The following is a 27,795-nucleotide window of genomic DNA, read 5'->3' on the forward strand; positions in this document are numbered from 1 at the left end:
CTGGGGACGAGCTCCCTGCCATCCAGGACCTCTACAGCTGGCGGTGTGAAAGGAACGCCTGGAAAATCAAAGACTCCAACCACTCAAGCCATAGACTATTTTCTCTGGTGCCGCACGGCAAGAGGTACCAGTGCATCAAGTCTGACACCATCAGGCTCTTGAACAGCTTCTATCCCCAAGCAATACGACTGATAAATAGCTAACAAAATAGCTACACAGACTGAGTTAACCTTTAATTGACCTTTTATTTCAATCTTTGCACTGTCTCTATGCACACTCACAGGGCCCTATGTAACAGATGTGAAACGTCTACCTTAGTTAGCGGTGTTCGCGCTAAATAGCGTTTCAATCGGTGACGTCACTTGCTCTGAGACCTTGAAGTAGTGGTTCCCCTTGCTCTGCAAGGGCTGCGGCTTTTGTGGAGCGATGGGTAACGATGCTTCGTGGGTGACTGTTGTTGATGTGTGCAGAGGGTCCCTGGTTCACACCCGGGTATGGGCAAGGGGACGGTCTAAAGTTATACTGTTACACACACACACTCCATCATTAGGTCACTCACACATAATATGCGCATACATTTATACTGACTCTACACAGCCGCTCACATACAAGCTGCTGCTACTCTGTTTATCTTATATCCTGTTGCCTAGTCTCCTTACCCCTGTACATATCTACCTCCATTACTCCAATATCCCTGCATTTGTAAATATGGTATTGGAACTTACTTATTAAAAATGTCCTATATTTAGTATGCTTACTTACTTAATGTGTATTTTATATTTCTTATTCTTGTGGGGGGTTTTCTAGTAATACATTGTTATTAATCATTGCATTGTTAGGTTTAGAGTTTGCAAGAAAGGCATTTCACTGTACTTGTGCATGTGACATTAAAAGTAGAAACTCTCATTCTGACCAGTCTGAGCACCATGAGTTGTTAACGAGGGGAAATACAAAGCCATGGGGGAAGCCAAGCCTTTGAGGTTCCATAGCCTCCTTCTGTAATGACCACAGAGAATGGGGAGCTTTGTTCAGGGGCAACAGGCATGTTCCACTTTAATGACTTCACTTCATGTGCGTGCCAATCACTTACGCCATACAATCCGGCCATGCGGCCGCACAACACTTTTCATGTGCGGCTGACCAAGTGACTCAGCACGTGACCTACCACCCCACCCCACAGAAGCATGTGGCAATGAGGTCACTCATTTGAGGTCATGTTGGGTTTTAGAATCCTCAAAGGCATTGTGTAGGCCTATATGGGAAAAGCATAGCATGGTCAGAGGAGCAGTTTGTCGCCTCGGTCCACCAGTGACCAAAACAATCTGGATAGAACTGACACAGTCTACATGTTGGCTACAGTCTCTGTGGTTGGGGAGCGATAGCTTTAGGGTGATGCAATAGTTGTAGATTTCTGCAATGGTCTTTTCCATCATGGAGGCTAGCCATCAAAACATTGGAAGAGCTCTGCTACTGCTGTGAAAGCAGCACCCCACAGCTCAGACTTTGGAGCGTCTACAGAGTAGTGTACAATGACTAAATAATGTGCAGCCAAATGGCCATTCACATTGATTTCACTGGTCCACCTCAAAGATAATCGGTTTCTAAAGTATACCACAGCATACCCCACCTAAGAACATACAAGAACAATTTCCAGAGCCCCAGTGTACTGCATCTGCACTGCTTCTACTGCATCTGCACTGCTTCCACAGCATCTACTTCCACTGCATCCGCACTGCTTCCACTGCATCCGCACTGCTTCCACTGCATCCGCACGGCTTCCACTGCATCCGCACGGCTTCTACTGCACCTGCACTGCTTCTACTGCACTGCACCTGCACTGCTTCTACTGCACTGCACCTGCACTGCTTCTACTGCACCTGCACTGCTTCTACTGCACCTGCACTGCTTCTACTGCACCTGCACTGCTTCTACTGCATCAGCACTGCTTCTACTGCATCAGCACTGCTTCTACTGCATCAGCACTGCTTCTACTGCATCAGCACTGCTTCTACTGCATCAGCACTGCTTCTACTGCATCAGCACTGCTTCTACTGCATCAGCACTGCTTCTACTGCATCAGGTGTTAGATCTCTGGCTACAACAGCTGCTGTAGCTACTCTGCTGCGCTAACTATCACTCCCACTTTTGAACCTCTAGGTTAATATCAGCACAATGTGGTTTTTCTCAAGCCTTCATCTCTGATGGCTTGCTTTCCATATCATCCTGTAAGCCTTTAGTTCAACAAGATTAACCCAAACGTCACAATGTATCCAGTTGTGATCAGAAATATCCTGTAGCCTAGTCCTGACCCAGGCTATTACACGTTTCAGGTATACAAGCTCCAGCCATGGACACTCCCCAGAACATCATATCATGACTATTCATTGGATGTTAACCATAGAGTTAACTCTATGGTGCTTTCCCAGCATGCAGCTGTGTCTTCTCAGTCCCAATGCATTCCTCCAGACCCACTCTGATCACCTGTGCAGAGAATGGGCCAAAGTAACAAGCTTTATGGAGAATATAGTTGTAGTACCTGGGAGCTTTATTAGACATATGTACTGGATACACATGGTATACACAGTCCAATGAAGTGGTTACTTGCAGGCTCGACAATGCAACAACAATAAGAAATAAAAGTTAGTGACTAAACATTCGTTATATTTTAGTCATTTCAAAATGTCTTGTTGTTGCTCAGCATTGAGTAATCGCTTCCCATCATACCCATATCAGACTCCAGAGGCTAAACAATATCCAAGCTACAGAAGACATGTATAGAATACAGGCTATAGCCTCTACACTGGCATTACAAACAATAACATTCTACAAAGATCATCTAAACATTCTCAATCAACTCAGTATGAGGATAGGTGAGGTTGAGGGATAAGTAGTGGATAAGGCTATGGAACAAATGTTATGGGCTAAGGAGTGCTGCTCTGGGCAGGCCCCATGATTCAGCAGCTTATTCACCACGTTAGACCTCCTCTACAATCCACTGCTTTGCAGTCTGTACTGCATCCACTGCATTATCAGCTATTCTGGCTGACCTCCACTAAATAATACATGCAAACATTTCCCCGCCCCAGACAGAGAGAGACAACACACCTCTGCTATTGCTCTCAATTGTTGTTCGATTACTTTGTGTCAAAAGAGGGTGGTCTGAGATCACTTGAAGTTGGCGGGACATTGTAACCTTCCTATTTTGCTTGATACATTTGATGGGATACAATGCATCTGCATGGACGTTGACAGATACTGTCTTGATTTGACTTGAATTAATTTGGTTTAAAAACTATAGTGCGTTAGGTTCTAAACTTCCGGTTCCCTTGACATAAACTACAACATCAGTTATCTAACAGCTCATGACAATAACTTACTACTCGAAAGCAATAGACTTTTGTAATAATGGGTGTCCCACTACTGACAGTAGTCAAAATAACTAATTTTGTATGCAAAGATGTGGTTTCTTTAATACACGCACAAAGTGGTCAAGCTTTAATCCAGTCAATAAATTAACACAGCGTTTCAAGTAATGGTAACTACACGCAATAAACTCCCTGTGGCTCAGTGGGAAGGGTAGTTCATCGCGCGATGAATGGAATTCCAAAAATCATATCGTCAATAGCAAAACCTTGCGTATTGGTACCATACCCCAGTGATTGGTACATACATATATATTTATACACACATGAACAGCCTCGTTTTGGACAGTAACAACACTTCTTACCTTACTACATCAATGAACGTTAATCCAAATCTGTTGTGCGCGGAAGCCTTCTCGTTTGGGACAGGGGAATTAGCACACAAATGCAACTCTCAAATCTGATTTTTAATTCCCTGGGTTTCCTTAAACAACTGCGCCTTCGTTCTTCTCTCCAAATAACTTCCCCCGAAAATTATTCAAAATTCAGATCAGTCCCGAACAGTGACGAATATTTGTCCTATTTTCTTCTCTTCTTAAAATGTATTAAAAGCAGCCCTTCCTATCCCAGGTGACGTTCGATGAAACCTCTGCTGCCTTTTCCCTTTGCTAAACAGTGCGCGCTCACGCTACTTGATAGGCGGGGTGAAATAATCAGGGAGGGAGGGAGGGTTTCCCAGAGAGGTTCGAGGGGATTGGATGTACCGACTCATTCAGCGAATCACCCGCATGGACAGAGCGGGTCTCGGAAAGCCCACTTGCCCCGCAGTACTGTCGCAAAATGTTTACAGTAGTGGAGCAGTTTGTACTCGTTTACGTTTCTTACTGCAACGAGGAAGGAAGTTTGCATTTTTTGATGGACCTTTTTAGTGAATGTGTCTGGTAAGGTATGTGAAATAAAATGTTCGTTTGTTTATTAATTTCGTACATCGTAAAACCAACTGCGCATGCCAAACCCATTGGCCTGGGAGTTAACACTAGCTAGCATATTAAAACGCAATGCAGCGCCAGCAACCCTGCCAACTTTGACCAAAATAAAAATGTTTTAGCTATAACTAGCTAACTTAGTGTGTTGTTAGATAGGCTTTATAGCTATAGTACTAATTGTGAGATTGAAGATTATATCCAGTAGAAGTTTTATTTATTTATCCATAGCTAATCAGCCTGCCAACATAGCTACGGTTGGTTAGCTATCTGGAAAGTACTTTCAGCACCTAGGCTATAGCTAACTAGTAGAAAACCTCATTTTTGTGGCTCATACACTCAACTACTGAATTAGCTAACGCTCATTCCTGAAAAATCTGACAAGATGACAGTTTGTGATTGTGTAGAGTAGTGTTGCTTCATCTTTCACTTAATCTCCCCAAAACCGGTTCCTCCATGTTTTCCAGACTGACCCTGTCTACCTGTCCGCCCCCACCCTGCCTTGGAGAGAATGGATCCCGTTGTGTTGAGCTACCAGGACAGCCTCCTGCGGCGCTCTGATGTGGCCTTACTGGAGGGCCCTCACTGGCTCAACGACCAGGTCATCGGCTTTGCCTTCGAGTACTTTGCTGCTGAGCTCTTCAAGGGCCTTGGCGAAGCGGCCATCTTCATCAGCCCCGAGGTCACCCAGTTCATCAAGTGTGCTGCCTGCCCGGAGGAACTAGCCCTGTTTCTGGAGCCGCTGGGGCTAGCTTCCCGGCGCTGGGTCTTCCTGGCTGTCAACGACAACTCCATCCAGACTGCCGGCGGATCTCACTGGAGCCTGCTGCTGTTCTTGCGCGACGGCGGCCATTTTGCCCACTACGACTCGCAGAGTGGTGGCAACTCGCTTCACGCCCGGCGGATCGCCACAAAGCTGGAGCCCTTCCTGGGGTCGGGGAGGAAAGTGCCCTTTGTGGAGGAGCCCTGTCCTGTGCAGCAGAACAGCTATGACTGCGGCATGTATGTGATCTGTAACGCAGAGGCCTTGTGTGAGAGGGCCAGAGTGGAGGGCTCGCCTCGCCTCCCTGTCCAGACCATCACCCCGGCCTACATCACTCAGAAGAGGTTAGAGTGGTGCAGACTGATCCAGAGACTGGACAGAGATTGACCTGGGGAGCTATGTTCTCCTCCTCCTCAGCACTAAGCGTGTCCTCAATGTACTCAGAAGAGGAGAGCCTTCAGGAGTTTTAAGGTCAATGAAGGAATGCACTGGATCTACATTCACAATCACAAAGATATTGCCTTTGAAAGTAAAAGATTGAAGCCTTGTTCCAATATTTCAGGCTTCATACAACAATTGCTGTCATATTTACTCCTTATAAAGCCAGAACAACACATGTGAACACTGCACCTGCATGCCTATACAATATGTTTAATTTATTTTCTATGTATCATATTCAGCACAAGGAGCGGGTTACAAATCAACGTTTATTTGTCGCATGACAGAATACAACAGGCGTAAACCATCCAGCTAAATGTTTCCTCAACAGAGTTCAATATCAGAGGTAGGAAATAGAAAGTCCAGAATAGGATCTTACAAAAAGCACATAAACAACACTAGGTCAGGTATAAAAATAATAATAAACACAGGAGAAATGGACATCTTGAAAAGAACGACACGTTTTCTCTTCACTGTATTTCATTTGATCTTGTAAGAAAATGTTTAAATTGTTTACAATGATTTTTGCTCAGGTTTGCTGTAAATAAATTAGAATTGATATGAAGAATATATCTTAGAATGTTAAATATACAGTAACCTCACAAGGAAGAAATGTTTGGATGCAATTCTACCTGTTGATCATGGTCAAATGATGGTTGTGTGGTGGCACCAGTTCCACGATCCTCTCCGTTTACTAAACCTACAAATAAAACCTAGTCCTCAGTAAACCATTAACATTTACACAGTATCTCCATGATACACTTCCAATAAACCAAGCAAGGAACATGAAAGTGCCATATCTTATATATGAGATTATATGCATATAAATGAGAGAAATTAATTTAATGTTGAAATTGGTACAGTATTTTGGATGATAATAAAGGAATGAATCTGATATCAATAAGCAGCCCAATTTGGTTCCACTTTGTGTCAGTAGCATGCAACCAAATACATGATTCAAAATCAACAAGAGTATGAATAATGAATTGAAGTACTAATGTAGTAATGACATATCAATTATTTATTTATTCATTACTGGCTGAGGCAATGATGAACACCTGAAGAATAGAAAACCCATTCGATCCTGGAATGAATCACAAGGTCCCGGTAATTCCATTCCTTCATTAGTCCCGTTTAAGGCTCTATTCAGTCTGTATCGCTGAAGCGTTACAGGTCATTTCCGATCGAGACGATTTCCAGTCAGAACGCCAAATGTCAGGCAATAGAAGTGTAATTAAAAAGACTGTTTCTAGTGTAATAGTAGTGTAATTAAAATGACTGTTTTTAGTGTAGTGCAATAGTAGTTTAATTATAAAGACTTTTTGTAGTGTATTGTAGTAGTAGTGTAATTAAAAAGACTGTTTCTAGTGTAGTGTAATAGTAGTGTAATTAAAATGACTGTTTTTGGTGTAGTGTAATAGTTGTTTAATTATAAATACTTTTTGTGTATTGTAATAGTAGTGTAATTAAAATGACTCTTTTTAGTGTAGTGTAATAGTAGTGTAATTAAAATTACTGTTTCTAGTGTAGTGTAATTAAAATTACTGTAGTATAGTGTAATTGTAGTGTAATTGAAAGGACTGTTTGTAGTGTAATTATAGTGTAATTAAAGGACTGTTGCCTGACATTTGGCGTTCTGACTGGAAATAGGCCTGTCCCCTTACCCTCTTCACACTTCATGTAGGTCTGAATGAATTGGATAGATAGAAACATAAACATGCATGCTTCAACTTGCCCTCTGATCTACACAGGTGCTTAGGATGAAGTAGGGGGTTGTTTCTGGGAAGATCTAGATTTCCCTCCCAATGGGCAGCCAGTCATCACAAACAGTATTATTACACAACTCCTCAGACTATATCCATCTGGGGATACAATACATAAACTTCCCGACAGGCAGAATTAATCTACAGCGTTGAGAATGGGTGCCTATAGTGATCATTCCTGACCTCCATCTCATTCTGAAAGACTTCACTCAGTCAACACAGATTGTATTTTAAATCCCAAGGCTATGGGAAACAGTCAGGATAAGAACCGGCTTTTCTTTTCCACAAATGTATCAGTCGGCGGTAGAATCTGAACCATCCATATTTATAGGTGGTATCAGTTTTAGACTTTTAGACAGGCTTAGCTTGTCAGCGGGGACGGCCATGATGCAGATAGCCCAGAGATGATCCACTGCAGGCTTGTGGTGGAGTGCACATGGCATTCCACAGACGCCTCACACGTCATAATACGTCCTAATACTCCTATCAACCTATGAAGGCTCTAGATCACGGTCGTCACAGCTATGCCGTTATGCAGTACCATATACAGTGCTTTCAGAAAGTGTTCACACTCCTTGAGATGTGTCACTGGCCTACACACAATACCCCATAATGTCAAAGTGGAATGATGTTTTACACAATTGTTACAAATGAATACAACATGAAAAGCTGAAATGTCAATAAGTATTCAACCCCCTTTGTTATGACAAGCCTAAATCAATTCAGGAGTAAACATTTGCTTAACAAGTCACATAAGTTGCATGGACTCACTGTGTGCAATAATAGTGCTTAACATTATTTTTTTAATGACTACCTCATCTCTGGACCCCACACATACAATTATCTGTAAGGTCCCTCATTGGAGCAGTGAATTTCAAACAGATTCAACCACAAAGACAAGGGAGATTTTTCAATGACTCGCAAAGAAGTGCATCTATTGGTAAAAAAAACAGCAGTAAAAAAACCTAACAGCAAAAAAACAGCACTTTGAATATTTCTTTGAGCATGGAGAAGTTATTTATTACACTTTGTATGGTGTATCAATACAGAGAGTCAATACAAAGATATAGGCGTCCTTCCTAACTCAGTTGCTGTTGAGGAAGGAAACCGCTCAGGGATTTCACCATGAAGCCAATGGTGACCTTAAAATGGTGACCTTAAAACAGTTACTGTGATAGGAGAAAACTGAGGATGGATCAATAAGATTGTAGTTACTCCACAATACTAACCTAAATGACAGAGTGAAAAGAAGGAAGCCTGTAGAGAATAAAAAATCCCCCCAAAATATGCGTCCTGTTTGCAATAACGTGCAAAAGTAATCTGCAAAACAAATGTGGCAAAGAAATGTACTTTATGTCTTGAATACAAAGCGTTATGTTTGGGGCAAATCCTGCACAATGTCACTCTTCATATTTTAAAGCATGGTTGTGGCTGCATCATGTTATGGGTATGCTTGTCATCGCCAAGGACTAGGGATTTTTGGGGGGATAAAAATTAACGGAATAAAGCTAAGCACAGGCAAAATCCTAGAGGAAAACCTGGTTCAGTCTGCTTTCCAACAGACACTGGGAAACAAATTCACCTTTCAGCAGGACAATAACCTAAAACACACAGCCAAATATACACTGGAGTTGCTTACCAAGACGATATAGAATGTACAGTACCTGGGTGGCCTAGTTACAGTTTTGACTTAAATCAAGCAAGACTTGAAAATGGCTGTCTTTTTTATTTATTACATTTTTATTTAAGAAGGCAAGTGAGTTAAGAACTAATTTCTATTTACAATGACGGCCTACCCGGCCCAATAGTGCGCCGCCCTATGGGATTCCCAATCACGGCTGGATGAGATGCAGCCTGGATTCAAACCAGGGACTGCAGTGACACCTCTTGTACTGAGATGCAGGGCCTTAGACCGCTGCACCACTCGGGAACCAATCAGGATTGTCTAGTAATGATCAACAACCAATTTGACAGAGCTTGAAGAATAAAAAAAATAATAATGTGCAAATATTGTACAATCCAGGTGTGCAAAGCCCTTAGAGTCTTACCCAGAAAGACTGACAGTTGTAATCGCTGCCAAAGGTGATTCTAACATTTATTGACTGTTCTAACATTTCTAAAAACATGTTTTCACTGTCATTATGGGGTATTTTGTGTAGATGGGGGAGAAAAAAATCTATTTAATAATTTTTGAATTCAGGCTGTAATACAACAAAATGTGAAATAAATCAAAGGGTATGAAGTCTTTATGAAGGCATTGTATAGTTAAGCAATAAAACCCCAGGGGGTGTGGTAAAGCACGACGCAAAGCGGAGTGCCTGGATACAGCCCTTAGCCGTGGTATATTGGCCATATACCACAAAACCCAGAGGTGTCGTATTGCTATTATAAACTGGTTACCAACATAATTAAGGAAGTAAAATTGTACGTTTTGTCATACGGTCGAACCACCCAGTTTATAGGACAATCCAACACTCAGCAGCTCCAAATGGGCTTTTCAATGGTGACATCATAATGTAGAGCTCTTTTCACTCTGGTAGATTCCACTTACTGGATGTTGTTGATAATCCTTATTGGTTCTCTATAATCAATGCACGTACTGGGACCGCATACTTAATTACACCATATTCCCTATATAGTGAGCTAATTCTGACAAAAAGCTATTCCCTCTAGTGCACTATACTGTACCTGTAACCAGAGACGAATAAGGAATAGGGTGTACTGTATAGGGAATAGGGTGTACTGAATAGGGAATAGGGTGTACTGTATAGGGAATAGGGTGTACTGAATAGGGAATAGGGTGTACTGTATAGGGAATAGGGTGTACTGTTTATGGAATAGGGTGTACTGTATAGGGAATAGGGTGGACTGTTTATGGAATAGGGTGTACTGTATAGGGAACAGGGTGTACTGTATAGGGAACATGGTGTACTGTATAGGGAATAGGGTGTACTGTATAGGGAATAGGGTGTACTGTATAGGGAATAGGGTTTACTGTATAGGGAATAGGGTGTCATTTGAGAGGCAGCCGAACTGTTAAGACCACTGTCTGTTGTGCCATGCACTTGAGAATGGGCGAGAGAGACGGGTACCGTTGGCCGAGGGCCCCGTTGCTCTGAGAGTTACTCCGCTTGGCGCAGTGCCACCATGGAGACTGTCTCGTGCCTCTGGCATCATGTGACCGTTCACACCAGACGGTCATATTTCACCAGGAGTGCCTAGCTGCCTGGACAGACAATCCCATTAAGGTTTACAACTGTCCCCATAAACCACACAAGACTGGGACCACTCGCCACCTTGGCAGGCAAACTCTATTAGAGAAATATCTCCCCCTCTCCTCTCTGAGCTCTGCAGAGTAACACACAATAAAGGAGAGCAGATCTGACCTGTGAATGAATGAGGGATTTTAACCACACATTCATTCTCCTAAAACAGTGAAAGTACCCATCTGAAAGAAAACAGGACAGTTGAAAACAGGACAGAGACATGGTGCCAGCATTACATGGGCAATGCCCTCTGTCATGGCATCGAGTGCATGTTGGCTGTGGAGAATGCCAAGATAAAACACACGGGCAGATGTTTAGAGGCATGGTGCCAGCATTACATGGGCAATGCCCTCTGTCATGGCATCGAGTACATGTTGGCTGTGGAGAATGCCAAGATAAAACACACGGGCAGATGTTTAGAGACATGGTACCAGCATTACATGGTCAATGCCCTCTGTCATGGCATCGAGTGCATGTTGGCTGTGGAGAATGCCAAGATAAAACACACGGGCAGATGTTTAGAGACATGGTGCCAGCATTACATGGGCAATGCCCTCTGTCATGGCATCGAGTGCATGTTGGCTGTGGAGAATGCCAAGATAAAACACACGGGCAGATGTTTAGAGACATGGTGCCAGCATTACATGGGCAATGCCCTCTGTCATGGCATCGAGTACATGTTGGCTATGGAGAATGCCATGATAAAACACACGGGCAGATGTTTAGAGACATGGTGCCAGCATTACATGGGCAATGCCCTCTGTCATGGCATCGAGTGCATGTTGGCTGTGGAGAATGCCAAGATAAAACACACGGGCAGATGTTTTCCCATTCAAAATGATACAGTTCTGTAGACCTGGCTGTGAGTGGTGTGTTCATGAGCCAGGGTTGAATCTGCCCTGCAGGGAGCTCGTCAACACCCTCATCATGAGAACGCTCACCAGACGGTACCAAGCCTGCCTCTCTGCTACGACTAAGGCTTTGTACAGACAACAAACACTCATGTGAGATGTTAAACCTCCCCCCACACACACGCTGTTCCGTTTACAGGGTTAATGGATCTGGTCTGTTGATCAGCGCTGTCTGTTATCATGGCTGTTGGGGAGTTCTTCCTAGGAGCTGAGATTCCCTGTAGCATCTCAGGTGTTTCACATGATCTGTTTTTAGAGGTCTTTCAGGATGGACTCCAAACAGAGTTAACTGCACGCACACACACGTAGGTATGCATGCACTCACACACACACATCTGAAACCAACTACAACAACATGAAACCATTTTAGACCCATTTTCAACAAAATGTGTGACTTTAATTGAGAACAAGCGCCATCCTTTCCTGTGCATGAAAACATTCAGAAAATGAAAGTGGCCAGGTGTGTTCTGTTATTTCTGAAGTTGGTCCCACATCTACAGTTCAAGCAAGACAACGTTTTTACATTTCAAATTAGTTTATAATAATCCATTGAGATGTTTATTCTCTTTATCCTCAACGTACATATTTACGTTATGACATTTTGCAAAGAGAGATTCTGCAAGGTATACAACAACTAGACCCTTTGTCACGATCGTTTAGAGACGGATTGGACCAAGGTGCAGCGTGGTAAGCATACATAATTTTATTAGATGAACACGAAACAAAATTAACAAACTACAACCGAACGTGACACTATATGCAGTGCAGATTGCAACTACATACAAACAAGATCCCACAACTAAAGGTGGAAAAAAGGCTGCCTAAGTATGATCCCCAATCAGAGACAACGATGGACAGCTGCCTCTGATTGGGAACCATACCCGGCCAACAAAGAAATAGAAAAACTAGAATGCCCACCCAAATCACACCCAGACCTAACCAAATAGAGAAATAAAAAGGCTCTCTAAGGTCAGGGTGTGACACCCTTCATCTCTATATTTAACCTGTCGGAGGACACTGTCTCTCCGTTAGCACAGTGGTGGTGTGTCATAGTATGGGACTGTTGGTCATATCATACTGTTACAGAGAGAACATACACACACCAGCTGGCTGTTTGACACAGAGTCACAGTCTAGACATCAACAAGCTGTCTGTGTCATTCTAGACAGCTATGAAGACACATGCTGCTTTTCAACTGTAACACCAGTGTTATACTAGTGTATACACCCTTATGTTACACTAGTGTATCCACCCTTATGTTACACTAGTGTATACACCATTATGTTACACTAGTGTATTCACCATTATGTTACACTAGTGTATCCACCCTTATGTTACACTAGTGTATACACCCTTATGTTACACTAGTGTATACACCCTTATGTTACACTAGTGTATACACCCTTATGTTACACTAGTGTATTCACCATTATGTTACACTAGTGTATACACCCTTATGTTACACTAGTGCGTACACCCTTATGTTACACTAGTGCGTACACCCTTATGTTACACTAGGGAAATTGTGTTTCCATAGCTAGGGTTGACAGTGAGAACTTGTGAAGAGCAGAATCAACAACCTCTGCATCATCAAAACAGTTGCTTTGTGAGGTGTTAAAGCTGAAAGGTACCAGTTGACCGACTTTGGCCCCAAGTGAAAGAAGGTCTTCCAGAGCCACGGGTGCCAGCCTGTGTACGGTAGATGGAAACAGAAAAGTATGAGCCTTTTGGGTAAAACACTGAGGTAAAGCCTGTATGGAAATGCGCTGAGAGTGAGTATGGACTATCCAGTACCAGTCCTTCTGGGTCTGACAGCATAGTGTTGGGTAGGCCAGTCAGTCAGTCAGTGTTCTGGAGAATGAACACCCACCTTAAATGCTCTTTCCCTGTAAACACTCACTAGTATCGCCGTTAGCATCAGGGAGAACATAGAATTAGCACATTTTGGAAGATTGGATGTCCCTCCTTCTCTAGGTATTGGTCTGGATCTGCTCTCAGTAGTACAGAGGCAGGTTTAGGAAGGGACAACTGGTTGTTGTAGTCGAAGGGAAGAGGACACGACGTTCCAGGGATTTTTATCATTCTAAGTTTAATGTTTTAGAGAGGAAAGGATGCTAGGGAATTATATTGAGGTGTTTCTGTGAATTGTAAAAGTTTAATTCAAATGACAATATAAATGAGCGAGAGAGAGAGAGAGAGAGAGAGAGAGAGGGAGAGGGAGAGACAGAGAGAGAGAGAGAGAGAGAGGGCGAGAGAGAGAGACAGAGAGAGAGACAGAGAGAGAGACAGAGAGAGAGAGGGCGAGAGAGAGAGAGAGAGAGAGGACGAGAGAGAGAGAGAGAGGATGAGAGAGAGAGAGAGAGAGAGGGGACGAGAGAGAGAGAGAGAGACAGAGAGAGAGACAGAGAGAGAGAGAGAGAGGGCGAGAGAGAGAGAGAGAGAGAGAGAGAGAGAGAGAGAGAGCGAGAGAGAGAGAGAGAGAGAGAGAGAGAGGACGAGAGAGAGGACGAGAGAGAGAGAGAGAGAGAGAGAGAGTGAGAGAGAGAGAGAGAGGGTTAGTAGAGGAAACGTTAATCCAGCTGTGAAGAACGAGATAGAGCTCCCATTTCCCTTCCACATCAGGGGGTCCAGACTGCCAGAGAGAAATCTGGAGGGACTCAGACCCAAGGACAACCTCTTCATCTGTCAGCCATGGAAATCTCCCCTGGACACTCACCACCTCAAGGTCATGACATCTCACGGCTCACAATATGGCCTACTTTCAACATCACAGGGAACAGGGTGAAATACTGAAATGTTTACAGGTTACACTTCATAATGGGTGAGAGCTAGATGAATGGTTATTGGTTCTATTTGAATGCATCTGTATCAAGGATTATAATATGTTCATTTATTCATTATCAACAGAGGGGCAGGGAAGCAACCCCAATCTCTGCCGTGAAAGGCAAACACCCTATGCATCACACCAATAGGGTTTCCACTTGGTAGAAATGGTTATGTGGCTGACATAGCGAGGATCGCTACACTGCCCCCTCTGAATGGGAAGGCACATCCCCATGCTTCGACTAACCTCAGCCCCCTCACACGTCCGGGCCATGACACCGCCATCCCACTTCTGACACCAATGTCGACAATGGCGGTCCAGGGAAGCAAACCTGTGTCTCTGCGTGATAGGCAAACACCCTACGCATCGTGCCAATAGGGTTAACCCACTTGGTGGGAATTGTGACGTGGCTCACATAGCGAGGATCGCTACCGTATATATTTTAATATTATTAAACCTTTATTTAACTAGGCAAGTCAGTTAAGAACAAATTCTTATTTACAATGACGGCCTACCACATCAGGGGATCCAGTCTGTATGTCACAGGCCTAGCATGCAAAACTTACTCTCTCAATGTGACTAGCTTGGATAGCAAACAATGCTGATGTCATTGCCACCTCAACGAGAAAAAAATACACTTATTGCTTCAGCAAAATCTAAGATGAACGTCTTTATGAACCCATTTGTTTGGCCTTTGCATAGCAAACACAAACAAGAACTGGTGTCATGTCGTATCGCAATGCAGTATAAAACATAAAGCTGGACTGTTACTGTATCTTTGCAGGCAGCTTGCGCACATTGACACAACAAGAGTAAGTAAGGGTCCCCTGAGGAACATTCCAGTACAGACAGTATGGCTCCCAAGAGGAATGGTCTCGGCTGTAGTGTGTCTGGCCATCTGTTTCAGCCTGACCTCTGCCTCTCTCCAGCCCAATACAACTCACTCTCAGAATTTGGGTTCTACATTATGCAACATTGGATTTGTTTATTTTTAATCAAGTGTACTGAAATCTAGGAATGTGGATCTTGTGGATTTCGAACTGTGTCCATTCTGTCTCTTTTCTTTGTATGAAGATTACTTTGTTATGGAGACCTACATCAGTAAGGGAATGGAGGTATGCCTATTGGATCAACAAGAGATTATGCATTGAACAAAAACAACAAAATCTATTGCTAAGGTAATCTGATGTCTGTGCCCAATTTATTTAGATAGAGAAATGTGAATATTTAGAGAGTTGGGTCTATACACGAACAGAGCCACTTAGCTCCAGTGTGGTTTGTTTAGCCTGGCCTATCAACCTTAAAGCCTGTGTGTTCAGTGTCTAGCTTCCCTAGGTAATTAGCTAGGGGAATTCCTGGCATCTCTAGGAGAGAGTCAGAGTCGGGCCTCTTGAACCTCTGAACCAGGTGTCCTTCTGGTCCCGCCCACCAGGCTCTGGGAACTAACCTGTCAAGTGTCAATCACTTGAGGGTTGTCATGGTATCCAGGTGGAGTGGGCTCCTGAAGATCTATCATTTTAGAGAGCATTCTCGCTCTATGATATCAGTAAAAGATATAGTGGATGAAATGTTTGACTGAGTTTATTCTTTGAGAAATGTACTCTCTGGGAGCCCCACAGTGAAGGCGTGATAATACCCATAAAACCTAGCGGTTAAACAGGAAAATGGTTCCAATCGTTTTTCCACCATTCATTTTTTCCATGCAGGGTTTTAGAAACACCAAAGATAAGGTCTGTGTTTCGTTTAGGCTTACCCTGGCGTGGTGTTTTGATAACCATGTACAGTGCATTCAGAAAGAATTCAGACCTCTTGACTTTTTCCACATTTTGTTACGTTACAACCTTATTTTAAAGTGGATTACATTATTCCCTCATCTACACACAATACCACATAATGACAAAGCAAAAACTAGTAAAAAACTGTTTTTTAGAAATGTTTGCTAATGTTTACAAATAAAAAACTGAAATACCAGATTTACATAAGTATTCAGACCCTTTGCTATGACACTTGAAATTGAACTCTGGTATATCCTTTCCATTGATCATCCTTGAGATGTTTCTACAACTTGATTGGAATCCACCTATGGTAAATTCAATTGACTGGACATGATTTGGAAAGGTACACACCTGTCAACATAAGGTCCCACAGTTGACAGTGCATGTCAGAGCAAAAACCAAGCGATGAGGTTGAAGGCATTGTCTGTAGAGATCCGAGACAGGATTTTGTCGAGGCACAGATCTGGCGAAGGGTACAGCATTGAAGTTCCCCAAGTACACATCTTTCTTAAAAGGCCTCCATCCTTCTTAAATGGAAGAAGTTTGGAACCACCAAGACTCTTCCTAGAGCTGGCTGCCCGGCTAAACCGAGCAATCGGGGGAGAAGGGCCTTGGTCAGGAAGTTGACCAAGAACCCGATGGTCGCTCTGACAGAGCTCCAGAGTTCCACTGTGGAGATGGGAGAACCTTGCAGAAAGACAACCATCTCTGCAGCACTCCACCAATCAGGCCTTTATAGTAAAGTGGCCAGACGGAAGCCACTCCTCAGTAAAAGACACATTACAGCCCACTTGGAGTTTGCCAAAAGGCACCTAAAGGACACTCAGACCATGAGAAACAAGATTCATTGGTCTGATGAAACCAAGATGGAATTGTTTTGCCTGAATGCCAAGCGTCACGTCTGGAGGAAACCTGGCACCATCCCTACGGTGATGCATGGTGGTGGCAGCATCATGCTGTAGGGATGTTTTTCAACTGCAGAGACTGGGAGACTAGTCAAAATCGAGGGAAAGGAGAACAGAGCAAAGTACATAAAAATCCTTGATGAAAACCTGCTCCAGAGCGCTCAGGACTTCAGACTGGGGGCGAAGGTTCACCTTCCAACAGGACAATGACCCTAAGCACACAGCCAAGACAATGCAGGAGTGGCTTCGGGACAAATCTCTGAATGTCCTTGAGTGACCCTGCCAGAGCCCGGACTTTAACCCGATGGAACATCTCTGGAGAGACCTGAAAATAGCTGTGCAACGACGCTCCCCATCCAACCTGACAGAGCTTGAGGGGATCTGCAGAGAAAAATGGGAGAAACTCCCCATTTACAGGTGTGCAAAGCTTGTGGTGTCATACCCAAGAAGACTCAAGGCTGTAATCGCTGACAAAGGTGTTTCAACAAAGTGCTGAGTAAAGGGTCTGAATACTTATGGAAACGTGATCAATTATTTATTTTTTACCAGTTTTTGCTTTGTCTTTATGGGATATTATGTGTAGATTACTGAGGGGAGAAAAAAACAGGTTAATCAGTTTTAGAATAAGGATGTAACATAACAAAATGTGGAAAAAGAGGTACCGGAGCGCCAAGTCTAGAACCAAAAGGCCCTCCCAAGCCATAAGACTGCTGAACAATTAATCAAATGGCCACTGGATTGCATTGTGTTACTTTCATAATTTTTTACTTTAGTTTATTTGGTAAATCTTTTCTTAACTCTTCTTGAACTGCACTGTTGGTGAAGGGCTTGTAAGTAAGCATTTCACGGTAAGGTCTACACTTCGGCGCATGTGACAAATAAAGTTTGATTTGATTCGTCAGTCTCGATAGCCACATTAGCAGCTAATTAGCATTTCATTTTGTTTGACCTCTAGGTTTTATGGGTATTATGACATACTTTGTTTGGTACTCTATTGTGTCACAATGGAACTACAAAGTCATCACAACAATCTGACTCTGAGAGGTTAGTTTCAGTACACTCAAGAAAAAGGGTTTCAGCTGTCCCCATAGAAGAACCCTTTTTGGTTCCAGGTAAAAACCCTTTTTGGTTCCAGGTAGAATCCTTTTGAATTCCATGAAGAGTCCTCTTTGGAAAGGGTTCTACATGGAACCCAAAATGGTTATACTTGGAATCAAAAAGGTTCTCTACATGGAACCAGAAAGGGAACTTCACAGGGTTCTCCCATGGGAACAGCCAAAGGACCCTTTTAGGTTCTAGATAGCACCTTTTCTAAGAGTGTAGTTACACAGACATTCTGAACAGTTTAGCTGAAAGAAGCTGATTCAACTGACCACTGATATCCATTATTAAATGGATAAGAGATTTAATGAGAGAGCCTACTCAGTAGTAGAGAGGTTGGTTGTAATGAACATATTCAGTAGTTTCAGACTTTCTAATTGATTAAATGCCTGACATGTCAAGGTTAATAGTGGAGGTCATTAAACAGAGAATTTCCTTAAATCCTCTGTTCTAGTTTGGCAAAACCTATGGAAGATGTTTTACTGTGTAGTAAGGTAGCATATCTATCTGTATTATAACATGCTAATAAGCATTCTATGGTGCGGTAGGATCCCCTCCTACAATATTCCAAATAACCATTTAATAAAGACCTTTTATTTTACTAGAGTTCATTGCGTTGGCCAAAGACACAGATAACGATTTACAACATATAAAATATCACTATTGCGCCATACTGCCATTGCTACTATGACGTCACAGAGTTCACAAGTTTTCTCAATTTAAACTGTCTTTAATCATTATTGCATCATCATTTATCCCATAATGACATCACTCCAGCTCCCCTCCAGCCCTATAAAAGGGAGCACGGCCCGTGTAAAAGTCTTATCCATCAATCACAATGCCCAGAAGACGCAGATCCTCCAGACGACCTGTCCGCAGGCGCCGCCGCCCCAGGGTGTCCCGACGTCGTCGCAGGAGAGGAGGCCGCAGGAGGCGTTAGATAGGACGGGTAGAACCTACCTGACCTATCTGCCCCCTCCGGGTTCTCCCTCCCGACCCCTGGTAGTGTAGAGGTGTTAAAGTCTGCTTAAATAAAAGATGGGCTTTTAACTAAAACTGTTACGACTTTCTTTATATTATAAGATGGTGTTCTTTTTGGCCATACGTTTTAGGCAGTAGAGTTAATCATAGATATTTGAATAACTGTGTCTGTCCCTAACAAATGAATAAATAAATACATTCAAACAATGTTTTTATTTAAAACATATTTCAAACAAAGCTTTTATTTAAAACAGTATTGATAAATGCAGTCTTATCAACCGTCAAGTCAGATGATGCATTGCACTATTATGGTTCAAGTTGCGTTCATTTGCAGCATAAATCTACAGCTATTTAATGATCCAATGGTTAGATTCCAAGCTTTATAAACGGCAAATCATTCATCTTAAGCGTTTCCTATTGCTATCATTGCACAACATTGACAGACAGACAACTAAGGAACCGAATAAACACGAGAATATACATTATTAGATAGGCTTATTAGTTTAAACGTATTTATACCGATTATAGGATAATTTCAAGATGGAACCATTCTAAACGGTAAATGTTCTAGGCTGTATTATAATACCGTAAGCCTCTCCAACGGGGGGAGGGTCTATTCCTACAATTTTGCGCCGATTTTCTTCGTTTTAGGACCAAAAGAAGCGTCCTCTCCAGTTACATGCCACTGACCACTTTATAAACTACGATGTTCTGTATTTTTATTTGTGTATTTTTGTCCCTCCGCTGAATGTAAAAAATGCTGAATTTTGAGATCCCGATGTGGCCCGAGACAAAATTATAGCTCACCATGGGTACAGTATAACAACCCATGGGGAAAAGGAACAATTTGGAAATGACAAATGGTTGGGTTTCAGGTCTGTGCTTCCATCTTGTGATCAGAAAAATAATTGCAGCTTTTTCCAGGCAGAAAGTGGAATTGTGGATTCTACATTTTGTGCTGTTGTCGCTTTATTGCGCTGCTTTCTTTAATCACACTTTATGCGGTAAAAAAAAGAGGAAACCTCAAATCAATATATGGTTGAACCTATTTTATAAAATTGTCAAAGACTCCAGCCACCCAAACCACAGGCTATTCTCTCCACTACCGCAAGGCAAGCGGTACCAAGTCTGGAGCACACACACACACACACACTACGTACAGGCTACACACACATGCATTCTGACGCCACACACACACACACACACACACACACACACACACACACACACACACACACACTTCTTCTACTGTCTATTATCTATCCTGTTCAAAAGGTAGGTGTTTCAGCCTAGCTCAGTGCTTTCGGTGGTTGTGGGGCGAGCCAGCAAAAAAATAGGAGCATTGCGCCGTGATTGGCTCAGTGTTCTGACACGATGTCATCGCAAAGTTTATGTCCTTAGTAAAACATCCAAAATGTCAGCCCTTTGGGTCCTGCCATAGCGCTATATTAGAAGTGCCCTTCCAAGAAGGCTCTAGGTTATTGGCCACAGATAAAATGAAGTCAAATCACGTTATATCTACAGTAGCTTTGATTGGACTGATCATGTCAACGTCTAACTTTCAAACTCTTAGCTAGCAGTCATCATCATGAATTAAGTCGACAATCTACTGGCAAATCCTTTTTAATCCTTGTCATATGAAGAGAAATAATGGAGATAAATGACAGATAAAACGTATATCGGTGCTCATCGGCCATTGTACATAAAGATTACACCAAATTGGAAATCGCAAATTTAACAATGAGTCATTTGGAGGGAATCGGTGGCAAACTGCAAGCAGTGCAAAGCAACCAGTAGCCTGCTATTCAATGGAGTGGCTGTGTGGTTTTTCTGAGTTCCCACCATAAATCCAGAGAATGCCGCGCCACCTTCATGTTAAGTGAGCACATCAAAAGCCAAGGTGAGTCCAAAAATGTCTTGTATGCTGCTGCATAAATGATGTAATATGAAATATGCAAGGGAGATATGTCTACTGTAGCTAAGAAAGTAATACTAAGTGTATGTTGTGTAGTAAACTGTTAGTAAGCCCATGTGCCTCACCCTAATAATTTGGTCTATTTTCACATCTTACAGTTTTTGTTTTTTACAGTATTTCCCAATACTTAGTTAGGTCACATTTTAAAAACTCTTCACACAGTTCTCCTAACCAACTTTCAGCTTGGCACAGCTTTTAATTTCACATCCAAAATGCACTAAAACTACCAAAACTCTTCATACATGTCTCAAATAAACTCATTCTTCCATAACACTAGCAAAGGTTGTCACCTAACAAGCACACTTTGTCACTCATAAAACAATGACCTAAAAAACACTAAACAGGTAGCATTATGCAATGTATTTACAAAACAATAATGGCACCTCTACTGTTTAGAATTCACTGCAGGGTATGTTCCAGGAATGATTCAGACATGATGCAATATGCTTCAATAGGTTTTATGTCATTGTTTTGGGCATTGAGTGATTCCAAAATACAATAATTTGTATATACACCATCTACCGATACAGATACAGTATCAATGCTTGTCAACCCTGTCTTCTGCATTTGGCCACAGGTTCTCATCCACGTCACAACTGATGTCATCTTGGGCAATACACCTAGGAAATCATCTTTTGGCATGCCTGGTCCATCCCTGGCAATCTTCTGCAGATACATTACTGCGCAAAAGTTTTAGGCAGGTGTGAAAAATGCTGTAAAGTAAGAATGCTATCAAAAATAGACATGTTAATAGATTATATTTATCAATTAACTAAATGCAAAGTGAGTGAACAGAAGAAAAATCTAAATCAAATCTATATTTGGTGACCACCCTTTGGCTTCAAAACAGCATCAATTCTTCTAGGTACACTTGCACAAAGTCAGGGATGTTGTAGGTATATAGTCAGGTGTATGATTAGTAGGTATATAGTCAGGTGTATGATTAGTAGGTATATAGTCAGGTGTATGATTAGTAGGTATATAGTCAGGTGTATGATTAGTAGGTATATAGTCAGGTGTATGATGAAACAATCATACCAAACAGGTGCTAATGATCATCAATTCAATATGTAGGTTGAAGCACAATCATTAATTGAAACAGAAACAGCTGTGTAGGAAGAATAAAACTGGGTGAGAAACAGACAAACTCAGCTGACAAGGTGAGGTTACTGAAGACAGTTTACAGTCAAAAGTCATACACAATGTCAAGACTGAGCACAGCAACAAGACACAAGGTAGTTTATACTGTATCAGCAAGGTCTCTCCCAGGCAGACATGTCAAGACTGAGCACAGCAACAAGACACAGGGTAGTTATACTGTATCAGTAAGGTCTCTCCCAGGCAGACATGTCAAGACTGAGCACAGCAACAAGACACAAGGTAGTTTATACTGTATCAGCAAGGTCTCTCCCAGGCAGACATGTCAAGACTGAGCACAGCAACAAGACACACGGTAGTTTATTCTGCATCAGTAAGGTCTCTCCCAGGCAGACATGTCAAGACTGAGCACAGCAACAAGACACAAGGTAGTTATACTGTATCAGTAAGGTCTCTCCCAGGCAGACATGTCAAGACTGAGCACAGCAACAAGACACAAGGTAGTTTATACTGTATCAGCAAGGTCTCTCCCAGGCAGACATGTCAAGACTGAGCACAGCAACAAGACACAAGGCAGTTTATACTGCATCAGTAAGGTCTCTCCCAGGCAGACATGTCAAGACTGAGCACAGCAACAAGACACAAGGTAGTTATACTGTATCAGTAAGGTCTCTCCCAGGCAGACATGTCAAGACTGAGCACAGCAACAAGACACAAGGTACTGTATCAGTAAGGTCTCTCCCAGGCAGACATGTCAAGACTGAGCACAGCAACAAGACACAAGGTAGTTATACTGCATCAGTATGTGTATGTGACAAATACAATTTGATTTGATTTGATTTCTTCCAGGCAGACATGTCAAGACTGAGCACAGCAACAAGACACAGGGTAGTTATACTGTATCAGTAAGGTCTCTCCCAGGCAGAAATGTCAAGGCGTCTCTCCCAGGCAGACATGTCAAGGCAGACAGGGGTTTCCAGATGTCCAAGCTCTTTTGAAGAAGCACAAAGAAACGGGCAACGTTGAGGACCGTAGACACAGTGGTCGGCCAAGGAAACTTACTGCAGCAGATGAAAGACACATCATGCTTACTTCATGCTTACTTTCCCCGAACACCCATCGACTGTCCGGAGAAGTCTGGTCTGAAGTGGCCTTCATGTAAGACTTGCAGCTAAAAAGCCATACCTCCAACCTGGAAACAAAGCCAAGCGACTCAACTATGAACGAAACACAGGAACTGGGGCGCAGAAAAATGGCAGCAGGTGCTCTCGGCTGATGAGTCAAAATTTGAAATATTTGGCTGTAACAGAAGGCAGTTTGTTCGCCGAAGGGCTGGAGAGCGGAATACGAAGGGTTGGAGAGCGGAACACGAAGGGCTGGAGAGCGGAACACGAAGGGTTGGAGAGCGGTACACGAAGGGCTGGAGAGCGGTACACGAAGGGCTGGAGAGCGGAACACGAAGGGCTGGAGAGCGGTACATGAAGGGCTGGAGAGCGGTACACGAAGGGTTGGAGAGCGGAACACGAAGGGCTGGAGAGCGGAACACGAAGGGCTGGAGAGCGGTACACGAAGGGCTGGAGAGCGGTACACGAAGGGCTGGAGAGCAGAACACGAAGGGCTGGAGAGCGGAACACGAAGGGCTGGAGAGCGGTACACGAAGGGCTGGAGAGCGGAACACGAAGGGCTGGAGAGCGGAACACGAAGGGCTGGAGAGCGGAACACGAAGGGCTGGAGAGCGGTACACGAAGGGTTGGAGAGCGGTACACGAAGGGCTGGAGAGCGGTACACGAAGGGCTGGAGAGCGGAACACGAATGAGTGTCTGCCGGAAACAGTGAAGCATGGTGGAGGTTCCTTGCAAGTTTGGGGCTGCATTTCTGCAAATGGAGTTGGGGATTTGGTTAGAATTAATGGTCTCCTCAATGCTAAGAAAGACAGGCAGATACTTATCCATCATACAATACCATCAGGGAGGCATCTGATTGGCCCCAAATTTATTCTGCAGCATGACAATGACCCAAAACATACAGCGAAAGTCATTCAGAACTATCTTCAGTGTAAAGAAGAATAACGAGTCCTGGAAGTGATGGTACGGCCCCCACAGAGCCCTGATCTCAACATCATCGAGTCTGTCTGGGATTACATGAACAGAGATAAGCACCTGAGGCTGCCTAAATCCACAGAAGAACTGTGGTTAGTTCTCCAAAATGTTTGGGCCAACCTACCTGCTGAGTTCCTTCAAAAACTGTGTGCAAATGTACCTAGGAGAATCGATGCTGTTTTGAATTGATGCTGTTTTGAAGGGTGGTCACACCAAACATTTATTTGATGTAGATTTTTCTTTGTTTTACTCGCTTTGCATTTTGTTAATTGATAAATATAATCTATTAACATGTCTATTTTTGAAAGCATTCTTACTTTACAGCATTTTTTCACACCTGCCTAAGACTTTTGCAAAGTACTGTATGTCCAGGCATCCAGCATTCATTGTGTCCAGGATGTGGATGGAGGTCATAAACCTTCCATCTCCATGAGGAAATAATAACAAGGTGGGAGGAAACGTGACGCCGTCCTGGGATGAGCTGCAAACCACTCTGTGACTGGACTGGTGAAATGCCACGGTGTCCATTATAATGTCAAACGTTGGCTGATTTCGCCTCACTGCAACCCTTTCCTCACCTGGCACAACTCTTCCAGAGAGGTCATCCAGGAATGTAATGAGACGCTCAGTGTTGTATGGCACAACCCTTCCAGAGAGGTCATCCAGGAATGTAATCCACCCCTCTGGCCCGGGACATCCACCCCTCTGGTCCGGGACATCCACCCCTCTGGTCCGGGACATCCACCCCTCTGGTCCGGGACATCCACCCTTCTGGTCCGGGACATCCACCCCTCTGGTCCGGGACATCCCCCCCTCTGGCCCGGGACATCCACCCCTCTGGTCCGGGACATCCACCCCTCTGGTCCGGGACATCCCCCCCCTCTGGTCCGGGACATCCACCCCTCTGGTCCGGGACATCTACCCCTCTGGTCCTGGACATCCACTGTGGCTCTTTTCCCAATCACATTCCTTCCTCACCTCTGTGTTTTGGCCAAGTTGAAACCAGCCTCATCTACAAGGATGAATATGTGGGGTGTTTGCTTGGCTTCAACCTCCATGACTCTCTAAAATACATCCACAAGGCAACATAAGAGTTAGGCTATTACGGTAGTTTACATCATACCTAAACAACATGCCATTATGTGCCTCTGCCCTGTTTGGTTTTGTTCAAAACCAGTTCTGTATTTTATGATCATTTTACCTGGACATATTGGTTCCTGAGTTGTTTGACTCGTTCAGAGTTCCTCTCAAAGGGGACAGTGTACAACTGCTTCATTCTGACTTGATGTTTCAGGACTCTAGAAATAGTTGTTATGCTTACATTGTGAATATTTCCAAATGTAATGTTGTCTGCCAAATCTCTGTGAGTTTTATGCCATTGTTTCTGATGACCATATCAACGATTGCAGTTCCCTGCACAGCAGTGAAAATCCTACCTCTCCCGCCTGTGGGAGGTAACCGTTGGGTCCTAAGCAGAAAAACAACAACAATTGCACACAAGTGGGTTTGGAGGCTTTGCTCAATTGACATCTGTAATGTGCAGTTCAGTCAAATGCACATCTTACCTGTTGTTTAGCCGGACATTTCTCACAATAGATGCCACTGTTGAGCGTTGCAGATTTGGCTGCACCAGCCTCTCATTGATAGAACAGGATTTATTACATAATCAATTATAGTAGCTCTAATGTCATCTGAGACTACAGCTCTTGATTTTCCTCTGTCTTCAACCACCACACATATACGTACTCCTCTCCCTCTCCCAGCCACTCTTCTTCCTGTCAGCCACTTCTATATCTCTGGCTGGATCCATGTTTACATTACAGTTCAGCATTATTCCTAAGATGTCCCTTTTTGTATAGATGGTAATGAAATTGAAAGACGTAACACCTGGGTAGGTGTTCAGCTACAATGGGAATCAGCTGTGGTTGGTCTAATTGTTTTGATGGTATTTCTTTTTTTTTTTAGATTTGAAATATATTTCAATACGGTATTACTGTAGAAATGTAGCAAATTGCTGTCTTATTCAATGTTGTGTTATGTTTTGAACTTAAGTTTAACAGTTTTGAAAATAATACAGTTGAAGTCAGAAGTTTACATACACTTAGCTTAGAGTCATTCAAACTCGTTTTTCAACCACTCCACAAATTTCTTCTTAATTTCTTATGGCTGGGGGCACTATTGAGTAGCTTGGATGAATACGATGCCCAGAGGTTCCCAGAGTAAACTGCCTGCTACTAAGTCCCAGTTGCTAATATATGCATAGTATTAGTATATTTGGATACAAAACACTCTGGAGTTTCTAAAAACTGTTTGAATGATGTCTGTGAGTATAACAGAACTCATATGGCAGGCAGAAACATGAGAAAATATCCAACCAGGAAGTGGGAAATCTGAGGTTGGTCGATTTTCAACTCATTCCCTATTGAAGATACAGTGGGATATTGGTCATGTTGCACTTCCTAAGGCTTCCACTAGATGTCAAACTTCTCTAGAAACTTGTTTGAGGCTTCTACTGTAAATAAGGGCTCTTTGAGTCAGTGGTCTGGCAGAGTGCCACAAACTCGTGACGCTCGTTCACGTGAGAGGTAGCTCCCGTTCCATTGTATTTCTGAAGACAAAAGAATTCTCCGGTTGGAACATTATTGAAGATTTATGTTAAAAACATCCTAAAGATTGATTCTATACATTCTGTAATTGATTGATTCTGTACGGACTGTAACTGAACTTTTTGACATTTCGTCTGCTCCTAGTGAACGCGGTTTGTGACTTTGGATTTGTTTACAAAACGCGCTTACAAAAGTAGCTATTTGGACATAAATGATGGACATTATTGAACAACAAACATTTATTGTGGAACTTGGATTCCTGGGAGTGCATTATGATGAAGATCATCAAAGGTAAGGGAATATTTATAATGTTATTTCTGACTTCTGTTGACTGCACATTATGGCATTATAAGAAACTATAGTTTTGGCAAGTCGGTTGGGACATCTACTAAAGTTAAAGCTTGGTCGCAAACGGGTCTTCCAAATGGACAATGACCCCAAGCATACTTCCAAAGTTGTGGCAAAATGGCTTAAGGACAACAAAGTCAAGGTATTGGAGTGGCCATCACAAAGCCCTGACCTCAATCCTATATAAAATGTGTGGGCAGAACTGAAAAAGTGTGTGCGAGCAAGGAGGCCTACAAACCTGACTCAGTTACACCAGCTCTATCAGGAGGAATGGGCCAAAATTCACCCAACTTATTGTGGGAAGCTTGTGGAAGGCTACCCGAAACATTTGACCCAAGTTAAACAATTTAAAGGCAATGCTACCAAATACTAATTGAGTGTATGTAAACTTCTGACCCACTGGGAATGTGATGAAATAAATAAAAGCTGAAGTAAATCATTCTCTCCACTATTATTCGGACATTTCACATTCTTAAAATAACGTGGTGATCTTAACTGACCTAAGACATGGAATTTTTTACTAGGATTAAAATGTCAGGAATTGTGAAAAACTGAGTTTAAATGTATTTGGCTAAGGTGTATGTAAACTTCCGACTT

The 27,795-nt window shown here is 42.9% G+C and overlaps 2 protein-coding genes across 13 annotated transcripts in view; one reads left to right on the top strand and one right to left on the bottom strand.

The window, feature by feature from the left end:
- The window catches only part of myo9aa (myosin IXAa), a 189,905-nt gene extending 185,872 nt beyond the window's left edge, over positions 1-4,033 (bottom strand). For 8 of the 11 annotated variants that reach the window (XM_031812866.1, XM_031812865.1, XM_031812859.1 and 5 more), the window contains exon 1: positions 3,728-3,994. The gene's annotated coding sequence lies outside the window, so the exon portion shown is untranslated. Of the gene's footprint in view, positions 1-3,727 lie in introns of all 11 variants that reach the window. The other 3 variants (XM_031812861.1, XM_031812864.1, XM_031812856.1) reach the window with 1 other exon arrangement.
- Positions 4,034-4,142: 109 nt separating this feature from the next.
- LOC109877988 (SUMO peptidase family member, NEDD8 specific) lies at positions 4,143-6,450 on the top strand. 2 transcript variants are annotated; one of them, XM_020470226.2, is made up of 2 exons: positions 4,143-4,303; positions 4,813-6,450. In XM_020470226.2, the coding sequence occupies exon 2, from the start codon at positions 4,857-4,859 to the stop codon at positions 5,493-5,495; it is 639 nt and encodes a 212-aa protein (XP_020325815.2). In that variant the 5' UTR covers positions 4,143-4,303; positions 4,813-4,856; the 3' UTR covers positions 5,496-6,450. The 2 variants fall into 2 exon arrangements, with proteins under 2 accessions (XP_020325815.2, XP_020325814.2); XM_020470225.2 differs by having other exon boundaries at positions 4,144-4,308.
- Positions 6,451-27,795: the final 21,345 nt, after the last annotated feature.

Source organism: Oncorhynchus kisutch, unplaced genomic scaffold, assembly GCF_002021735.2.
Source record: "Oncorhynchus kisutch isolate 150728-3 unplaced genomic scaffold, Okis_V2 Okis03b-Okis08b_hom, whole genome shotgun sequence".
Taxonomy (NCBI): Eukaryota; Metazoa; Chordata; class Actinopteri; order Salmoniformes; family Salmonidae; genus Oncorhynchus; species Oncorhynchus kisutch.

Excerpts from the sequence above, each read along its gene's own strand:
- LOC109877988 (XM_020470226.2), top strand. The coding sequence starts at position 4,857 with ATGGATCCCGTTGTGTTGAGCTACCAGGACAGCCTCCTGCGGCGCTCT.